This window comes from Amyelois transitella, chromosome 30 (assembly GCF_032362555.1).
Source record: "Amyelois transitella isolate CPQ chromosome 30, ilAmyTran1.1, whole genome shotgun sequence".
NCBI lineage: Eukaryota > Metazoa > Arthropoda > Insecta > Lepidoptera > Pyralidae > Amyelois > Amyelois transitella.
The window spans coordinates 205,766-216,587 of NC_083533.1; the positions used below are offsets into that span (position 1 = coordinate 205,766).

The following is a 10,822-nucleotide window of genomic DNA, read 5'->3' on the forward strand; positions in this document are numbered from 1 at the left end:
TACAAGCAATTTTTATTTATAGCATATCTATATTATTAATTATATTTACATAATTTCAAGCCATAAAAAAAAATATTCACATAAAAACGTACAGTTTGGCAAAAAAAAATAATGTTACCTGAGCCGCATGCGCGAAACTGCATTAGTGCCATCGCGTCACCAATAGATGGCGCTGATTGAATCACATACAAATTATCGTTAATTTTCTTGACTTGTTTGATCGACTGCATCTCGCAATGGTAAGTTTTTGACTGATAGCGTCGCGTGATTTTATTTTTTGGTAGTTGTGACGTGTGGCGTAGATATGTCGCCACAGTTTTATAAAAAGTAAAATGAGTAATGTCCAACATTTTCTCTCTCTGCTGTTTTTCTTTTTTGCCAAGCTGCACAGAAAAAAAATATATAACAAACGTAGTAACTTACATAGATTTTAAAGTCACTACTCAAAATGTAACAAAATTTCATGTAAATATTTACATTCGATTACATATATTTACATCAAAATGTTTGTTTAATATAAAAAAAAATATTAAAAGATTTACATTCATTTTAAAAAATAAGGGAATATTTTTACCTATTTCTAACGGTTTTTCTTTTTGACAATTTTAATTACAAATTAAACGTAAGATACTTCTAAAATAAAAAAAAAATACAACCAAAATACCTATGATTTGTTCTATTTTACACGAACACGTCTTTATTTTTATATTTTAGGAATGCAATTATTGCAATAACAATTCTTTGAGTTATTGATAAAACTTCATAATCACAAAGTTACATTTAAAATATGTAAATACTTGACAGTTACGTTAAGAACAGACATTTCATTGGGGATTTTTCTTCTCAACGTTTAATCCCTTAATGTTTTTCATTTCCTAGACGGCCTCTGTGGCGTAGCGCGAATACGCTTGTCTGTAACACCAGAGGGCCCGGGTTCAAATCCCGGTCTATGATTGGCCTGGGTCTTGGATGTTCATCTTTATAAATATTTTTTATAAAACATAGTTGAGTTAGTATCTCGTAACACAAGTCTCGAACTTACTTCGAGGCTAACTCATCTGTAAATTTTTTTCCTGTATCTATTTATTTAAATTTAATCAAATTAAGTAAATAGCTTGTTAGTAAATCACAGTCTTTTTTTAATTAACTTGCACAGTCAACAACAAGGTTAGTAAATAAGTTGACAGAGATAAGGTTTAAATATTTGCACCAAAACAAAAAAAAATTAACTTTAGGTTTTGCGTATTTTATTATGTTGTTGACTGTACATAATAAACGAAAGGTCAGTAACTTATTGCAAAAAAAAAATGACTTAAAAATTGATTTCTCAATACGTCGCCACATATTTTTATTTAGAAATCCTTTTAATGCGAAGGGCGCAGTTATAAAAACAAAAAGGACTTAATATTACTTACTATAAACAAAACTTATGTTGAGTGAAAAATATAATCATATTGGGGTTAAAAGCATACTTGGCCTCTTTATAAGAATTAAAATGCCTTTATTAGGCTTTATTGATATATGTTTTTTTATTTGCACTGAGCTAGCAACCTGTCACTATTTGAATCTCAATGTTCTGCCTCGCAACACCTAACGTATAGACGTGACTATATAATTAATAGCTGAACGTGGCCTATCAGTATTTTCAAGACTGTTGGCTCTGTCTAACCCGCAAGGGATATAGACGTGATGATATGTTCATATGTATTATGCCTTTACTTATTTATGAGAATTAATAAAAATAAGCGTTACATTACCAACAAATTGGGGAAGACAAGTTCAACTCTTTTAAAAAATAAACTTATTAATTTAATAATACAAAATAGTCATTCCCTGCGCGTGATATATGAAAATAAAAACTAAGATGAAAATTAAAATTTAAAAAAAAGAATAGCAAACCTATAAAAGAAAAATATATTTAAAGACACGAAGTCGACATTCTATGAGCATAATATATTTCTATAATATTATCAAGTGACAACATTTCTTTTATATACAAACTCAATTTTTCGCGTTCATTTCTTCATCGGATTTTGATGAAATTTTACATTAATTTTATGATAGGTATTCTATAATAACTGTAAAACATCAGATGAATGTTTTTGAAATTTTTTCATACGAGTTTCTTTAAAGAGGTAGTCTCTGCCTACCCCTCCGGGAAAGAGGCGTGATTTTATGTATTTTTTATGTATGAGTTTCTTTAAAAGTAGGGAAAATATTATTTAGTAAAGTTTACAAAATAATATAGTAGAATTGAGGAGTTTCAATACAATGCAATGTGTAACAAAATCCCTAGCATAATAAACCTAAATTGTAGTAAATGAAGTGATGTTTAAAACAAAAATAAAAAACAAAAAATAAAAGTATTAATTAATTTTTTAAGAATTTTTTCCACAATATTTAGCAAATTCACAGAAACTGACAACACTGTCACCAAACAAGACAAATGAAATCGAAAGTGTTGCCATGCGAGCAACCCACTAAAATTGCAACAGATTTTTTTTTAACACGGATAATTTTTTGCTTTCTGCGGTGAGAATTCGATATATAGACCTGCATAATGTCAACATTACATTCAGGAAAACGATGTAACCCTCTAATAATTCATTTATTTGATTTGCCACACACAATTTACAATGTACATACATATATGAAATTACAAATAAATTTTTGTTAGCGCAATATTTGTAGCGGGAGCGATGATTCGGCTCGACCGCCACCAAAGGGAAGATCTTCCGCCAGGCTAGGTGTTATGCCTGGGGAACCGCGGCTCCGACGATGTTGTGTCGGAGGTTGTATATATAGCTCCAATCCGTGAAATCTCTGAAATCGCGTTCTAGATACTTCGCTGCTATTGGTTGAGCGCGTCAATTTCTTCGAGATGATTGACAGTTGTTGTGCGATTTGATGTTGTGACGAGTGGCGTAGAGATGTCGCCACAATTTAATTTTTTCAACACGGCTAATTTTATACTTTCAGTCGCGAGAAACCTACGAATAGAACCTGCATATTCTCAACATCACATTCGTGGATTGTACATATATTTTGGTCAAATCTATAAATATAAGATTCTCACAATGTTCGTTCCCGTACTCTTCCGAAACTGCTTGACCGATTCTCATGAAATTTTGTGAGCATATTGAGTATGTCTGAGAATCGGCCAACATCTATTTTTCATACCCCTTAGTGATAAGGGTTGTCCAACCTTAACAATTTTTTTTTAACTAGAAATAACTTAAAAAATATTTATATGACAAAACAACGTTTGCCGGTACAGCTTGTATACATATACATATACAGGGTGACATTTAAAACAACTGCATCCTTTTAAACATAGACTGTACCCATGCTTCTTAGCCGTTTGAGCCTATTTCACACGCTTTATTAAAGACCAATACTACAAAAAGAAATTAAAACTAAACATGTAAATAAATGTCTAAAAAATAAATTATTCTTCTAATATCAAGATCAAGTAAAGTACAGAGTTGTCGAGATCGCTCAGCTGAATGAATTGTGTCGTTGACCTCTGAATCGCGTCGCGTCGCGTCATTCGCGACGCGGTCGCGTCGCTTTTCCGCCGGCCGGGGTGATATGACGTATTTAGGATCGTGGATTTTGATACTTTTATTTATTTTTCGTACTTTCTTAAATATGAACCAATAGTTTTCTTTTAACGTTTTTAAATATCCTTTAGATGAGTACATTTAACAGTAAAATTTATGCTGTTGAATTAAAAGTCACCCTGTATATAAAAATTCCCCACTTACAATACCACTAATGTTTATGTCCCATCGTCAACAAAACAGGCAACATAGCACCGACTGTCAACAGGAACATCTCGCAGAACTGCAGGCCCCCGAACCCCCTCTTGGGGGCTCCCCCCTCCTGCAGGGGGAGCAGTGTGTGAGTGTGCGAGTGTGAGTGTGTGAGTTCCGGCAGAACGTGCACAGTAGCCACGTATAGGAAAGTGCCGGCTGAGAACAGCATAGCGATGCCTGTGGAGAAATAAAATATATTTTTACAACATACATACATATGGTCACAGGGGTAGACAGAGCCGACAGTCTTTAAAAGTCTGAATGGCCACGTTCAGCTATTAATGATGGAATTGAGATTCAAATAGTGGGTAACAGGTTGCTGCCCATCGCCTTAAAAAATAATCCCAAGTTTATAAGCCTATTCCATAGTAGCCTTTAACGACATCCATGGGAACGAGATGGAGTTGTTGTGTTTTTTTTTTGAGACAGTGACGTAATTAAATGAATGTATGTATGTATGTAATGTACATTCAAATTAAGATCCTCCTCTTTTAGTGAAGTAGGTCAAAACGAATTAATTATTAAAAAAATCTCACCCGTCGCGTTAAAATCGCTGAGAGTCTGTTTACTCTCGTTGCCAATACCGAAGTAAGTCAGCAAGGCTCCCAGCGGCGCGGCGGTCGAGAAGATTAACAGGTGCTTGCGTATTCGATTCCTGCGAAGATAAAGTATTTATGTTACTCGTAGAAGAACAAGAAAATGTTGCAGTGCAGTTTGTCACCGCTTCTTACGCACTGATGCTTTGGAAGCGGCGGTGAACTTAGTTTTAAGTAATTTTTTTTTGACGTCAACCAATGTTGTGAAACCAAAAGAGAAACACGATCATTTCTCATTTCCTCTCTCTCTTACCCTCTCCATCTCTTTCCCTCTCACCTGTCAAGTCCAGCGTGTAACAGGAATGTGACGAGTCCGAAAGCGGCCGGCGCCTTGTGCAGCATTATGGCGAGAAACACGATCATTTCTCATTCCCTCTCTCTTACCCCGCCATCTCTTCCCCTCTCACCTGTCAAGTCCAGCGTGCAACAGGAATGTGACGAGTCCGAAAGCGGCCGGCGCCTTGTGCAGCATTATGGCGAGAAACACGATCATTTCTCATTCCCTCTCTCTTACCCCGCCATCTCTTTCCCTCTCACCTGTCAAGTCCAGCGTGCAACAGGAATGTGACGAGTCCGAAAGCGGCCGGCGCCTTGTGCAGCATTATGGCGAGAAACACGATCATTTCTCATTCCCTCTCTCTTACCCCGCCATCTCTTTCCCTCTCACCTGTCAAGTCCAGCGTGCAACAGGAATGTGACGAGTCCGAAAGCGGCCGGCGCCTTGTGCAGCATTATGGCGAGAAACACGATCATTTCTCATTCCCTCTCTCTTACCCCGCCATCTCTTTCCCTCTCACCTGTCAAGTCCAGCGTGCAACAGGAATGTGACGAGTCCGAAAGCGGCCGGCGCCTTGTGCAGCATTATGGCGAGAAACACGATCATTTCCACGTCTGCGTGGGAGGTGGTCGCGGCCGCGCCCAGGGCAATGCCGTCAGCTGAAGCAATCATTTTTATCTTAGTTATAAGATAGGTGCTATAAGATAAGTGCCGTGTGGTTCCAGACACCAATACAAAAAAAGAATAGGACCACTCCATCTCTTTCCCATGTATGTCGTAAAAGGCGACTAAGGGATAGGCTTAAAACCATGGGATTCTTTTTTAGGCGATGGCCTAGCAACCTGTCACTATTTGAATCTCAATTCTATCATTAAGCCAAATAGCTGAACGTGACCATTCAGTATTTTCAGGACCGTTGGCTCTGTCTACCCCGCAAGGGATATAGACGTGACCATATGTATGTATGTATGTATAAGATCGGTGTGATACCTGCGGGGCTATCATGTCGTTTTTATCCCTGTTTCGCTTTTTATTATGACGCGAAACGGGATAGCGATAGTTTATCGCGCGATAAAAACAGCGTCGCGCGTGCCACGCTAGCCCCACTGAAACCACCACCACCAAAACTGACAACTACTTAATTTATTAATTCATTAGTAATAATCACGTCTATATCCCTTATTGGGTAGACACAGCTAGCAAAAAGACTGATTGGTATGTATGTATACATAAACGTGTGCCATGTGATTCCCGGCACCAATAAAAAAGAAGAATGGGACCACTCGTTCTCTTTCCCATGAATGTCGTAAAAGGCGACTAAGGGTATAAACTTATAAACTTTGGATTCTTCTTTTAGGCGATGGGCTAGCAATCTCGATTCTATCATCAAGCCAAGAAGCTGAACGTGGCCTTTCGGTATTTTCAAGACTGTTGGCTCTGTCTACCCCGTAAGGAATATAGAAGTGACTATATGTATGTATAGATAAACATAAATAAATAAATATATGTATACGGGACATATTACACAGATTGAGTTAGTTGAAATTGGTGTAACTGTGTACTAACACAACGATACTATATTTTTAAATAATTACTTATACAGATAAACATCCAAGACCCAGACCAGACAGAGAAAGTTCGGTTCTCATCAAGCCCTGGCCGGGATTCGAACCCGGGACCTCCGGTGACACAGACAAGCGTATTACCGCTGCGCCACAGAGGCCGTCTGAACATACAAGGCCATGCAATCGGTGAAATATGGATTCTGAGAAAATTTATCGAAGGCACGGTCTAAAAAAACTAGAGCATAACTAGGTTTAAAAAACAATAGTAAAATAATCTAGGTATAGGTAAGAAACATCAACATTGATAAAACTGCTTAAACTTAAGCGAAAAAAAAAATTTCCATTTATACCAAGTAATTTAAAATACATACATATAGTCACGTCTATATGCATTGCGGGGTAGACAGAGCCAACAGTCTTGAAAAAACTGATGGGTCACGTTCAGCTGGTTGATATAATTGAGATTTAAATAGTGACAGGTTTCTAGCCCATCGCCTTAAAGAAGAATCCCAAGTATATAACCTATATCCCTTATCCCTTAGTCGCCTTTTACGACATCCATAGGAAAGGGATGAAGTGGTCCTATCTTTTTCTACTGGTGCCGGGAACCACACAATTTATTTCATTGCTAGCTGTGCCCGCGACTTCGTCCGCTTGGAATAGTTATTTTGGGCATGATTGAAGCCCTCAAGGATGAATAATATTCCCCGTTTTGATGCAGCGTGATGTTATACAGCCTAAAGCCTTCCTCGATAAATGGTCTATTCAACACAAATTTTTCAATTTGCACTACTAGTACCTGAGATTAGCGCTTCAAACAAACAAACAAACTCTTCAGCTTTATATTATTAGTATAGATAACATTACTGTAATTGATATTTTCATAATAACAAGAGTCCCTGTCATTAAATTTAGTACCTACATATGTGAACTCTGTATGTGTTCCAATTAAATAAATAAATTTTATGTATGGGGCATAAGGAGAAAAAAACTTTTTCTGATTGGCCTGGGTCTTGGAGTTTTATCTATATAAGTATTTATTACAAAATATAGTATCGTTGAGTTAGTATCTCGTAACAAAAGTCTCGAACTTACTTCGAGGCTAACTCAATCTGTGTAATTTGTCCCGTATATATTTATTTATTAAATCAACCTGCATGCAGGCGCGCAAATATTAATGAAAGGTATAAACTGAGGGAAGTGTCTATTGTATATGTAATACGTACCAGCAGCATGCACCACAAGGCCTACGGTGGCGGTGACACTCTTCTCAGTCGGGTTGCTCGAGTCGTTGTACCTCGTCGACACCTGGTCCACCAGCAACATGAAGATGAAGCCTGCGGACAACGTTATCATTTCTATCAATCAATTCATGAACTGCAATAATTCTTTTAATCAACATATATACATATACTAGGCTTCGCACGGGTGCAAAATTCGGAAAAAATTATACATAAAATCCTTCCTCTTGAATCACTTTTGTTCCGCCGCTTCTTCTACACATGCGCTTTGGAAGCGGTAGTAGTTATAATTAGATTTAAGTTGTCACATAACTGATACCTTAATTTACTTAATTACCTCAATAAGTGATACCTTATATCCAATTTTGAAAATAAATCTATTCTATTCTATTCTATTCACTCTACCTGTTACAAAAAACCGCATCAAAATCCGTTGCATAATTTTAAAGATTTAAGCATACAGACAAACAGACTAAAATAGCGACTTTGTTTTATACTATGTAGTGATATGGTCACGTCTATATCCATTGCAGGGTAGACACAGCCAACAGTCTTGTAAAGACTGAATGGCTGCATTCAGCTTATTGGCTTAATGATAGAATTGAGCTTCAAATAGTGACAGGTTGCTAGCCCATCGCCTAAAAAAGAATCCCAAGTTTGTAAGCCTATCCCTTAGTCGCCTTTAACGACATCCATGGGAAAGAGATGGAGTGGTCCTATTCTTTTTTGTATTGGTGCCGGGAACCACACGGTACATACAATATCTGGAAGGAATTAATATTAGGAAGCTGGTTGGGCGTATTAGCCACTGACTTTTTGCAATTTTCAAAATTATTTGTTTGTCCACACTATTTATTTATTTAAACTTCATTGCAGAAAATGCAAATGTATAGCACATTGGCAGATTTAATGCTGGAAGCATTATCTACCAGTCGACCGTTGGATCTGACTGGGTACTTTATGTGGGGTCCAACTAAATAAATATATTTATACCTACACAAAGTATAATATAAAATAATTATTATAAAGAAACATATACCCTAATTCAGTAATAAAAGTATTATAAATAAAGAAAAAAAGATTTGTACTTTTTATTAAACTCAAGAACTACTGGGCTGATTTTCACGAAATATAAACTTATAAAATATACCTTCTGCAATGACATTTCAAATGGCGCTAAATTCGCGCAGGCTCACTTATAACTTTTATTATTTTGTAGGTGGAGTTTAATTAGCTAAAAAGCTAGTAAAATAAACTGAGTACGTAACATAGAGTTTTACAACTCACCTAGCACCAGCGATATCCCAATGACTGTGTGCAGATCGTTGTCATGTCCCGGGGGCTCGGCCGTGTAGTCCTTCGTCACGATCGTGGGTGCCGCCCTTTCACTGAACAAGGAACGCACACCCTCAGGTATGATGACCGCTAGGGCCGTCCCCACCAGGAGGCCCGCACCGAATACTGTCACTTTTTGGAGTTTATCCTGGAAGTATATCCATAAAAGGTTAGATGATTATTGCCTTGTGGTTCTTGGAACTTTAAAATAGTACCACTAGGAGCTGATGGGCTAGTCCTGTCACTATTTGGATCTCTTATCTCTTCTATCATTAAGGGATTCAGCTAGTTGTGGCAGTTAGCATTTCAGACTTTTCAAATTTGTTTAGTATGTTTACCCCGCATGGGATATAGACGTCATTATATGTATGTATGTATTTACAAACAAAACAAGTTTCATTGAAGGATATGTGATTAGCAGTGAACTGACTGTTTTTAACACTACTTTAATAGATGAGTGAGTCATTTTCTTTTTTCTACAGATTGTTGTTAGTCTAGAAACTAGGTATAATCTCTGTAATCTGATAGCAACCTGTTGCTGTGAGAAAGGAAGGGGAAATAAAAATTACCATATGGTAAAATTAAACATACACAAATCAATGAAAAACAGCATTATCTTAGGAAATCATATTTTTGTTTAACAAGTAGCTATCATACCCAATACGAGTGATTTACAAATTGATATTACACGTGTTTCAAATTAAAACGAATTAGTTACGGATAAGAATTTGATTGCAGTAGCACTTTCGCAACATCAACTTTATTGGGCAATATTGTTGCAATATTTGTACAGTAAAAAGTAATTAATGTCTATAATATCTTACCTCGGACATATTCACGTTCAAAGGTATGCTTCCAGCAACATAGGAACCAATTAACATCACTAAAACTAATAAGATAAGGATAATAGTTCCATCCATTTTGTTCGATATATATTTGCAATTTTCACACTGAAAATTCTGTTATCGAGACGAGGTTTCACTGAGAAAGTGTAGAAATATATAATATTTAATGCTTATTTCATGTTTCACACTTGATAACGATTTTAAAGATTATTTAATAAATTAATCAGTTTGCACGGATGTAAACTCCATCCATATCGTATCGCGGTATTGACAACTCGACAGAAATGATTAAGTTAACTGTCAATGTCATTTATATTAGGCAGCCATAATTTCTTTGACAGCCATCAAAAGCTTTTTTTTTTTCAATGCGTCAATGAAACTTTTTTGGACAGCCAAACCTTCTGTGATGTAACGAACATTATGAGAAAGAGCAAGGATGAGAGATACCGGTTGTCGAACTTGAGTTTCTATAAACAAAAGGCTTAAGCAATATCGATTTAGCATAAATTACTTAAACATACATACATATTATCAAGTCTATCTATATACCCCGTGCGGGGTACATAGAGACAAAAGTGTTGATAAGACCGAAAGGCCACATCCAGTCAATCAATCAAACGTTTCCATAGAAATATATATAGACATGGCTTGAGATATAATATAAGCATGTCACACAAAGTTAAACTCTATTATTAGGTTAAAATAGGCGTACTATTTCAAAATTATTATAATCATGATAGGTTCCCCTGCAAAAGTTGTGGAAGTTAGACGGGAAGTCACATTAGGTGGACCCCGAGCTCCTCTCTAGAAGTGAGGACGCAATTATATTTTATTAATTCTAGTTTGTCAATGTTTGCCGTGTGGTTTCTGGCAAGGTAGGAGAGGATCCCTCTATCTCTTTCCATTCCTTTGAAAGCATTTTGGGGTGGGCACCACACACTCAAAGTGAACGCTTAGTTCCGAAATTTTTTCGAGACAAAACGTCTCGAAGAAATTTCGGTTTTGGTTTTGTCCCTTACGGGGTAGACAGAGCAAATAGTCCCAAGACTAAGCGCGGTCTTTATAGTTGAAAGCCTTATAGTGGAATGGAGATTAAAAATTAATATTAAAATAATCCCAAGTTAGACCTCTGATAAATTGTATAA

General features: G+C 36.5%; 1 protein-coding gene across 1 annotated transcript; it reads right to left on the reverse strand.

Moving 5' to 3' along the window:
• Window positions 1-1,225: 1,225 nt before the first annotated feature.
• Window positions 1,226-9,949, reverse strand: LOC106136550 (zinc transporter ZIP9). Its single transcript, XM_060953000.1, has 6 exons — window positions 9,657-9,949; window positions 8,785-8,980; window positions 7,483-7,593; window positions 5,212-5,350; window positions 4,355-4,473; window positions 1,226-3,995 (listed from the first exon to the last, which is right to left on the reverse strand). Exons 1-6 carry the CDS (start codon window positions 9,750-9,752, stop codon window positions 3,775-3,777), a joined length of 882 nt encoding a protein of 293 aa, XP_060808983.1. The 5' UTR covers window positions 9,753-9,949; the 3' UTR covers window positions 1,226-3,774.
• Between the last annotated feature and the right edge of the window lie 873 nt (window positions 9,950-10,822).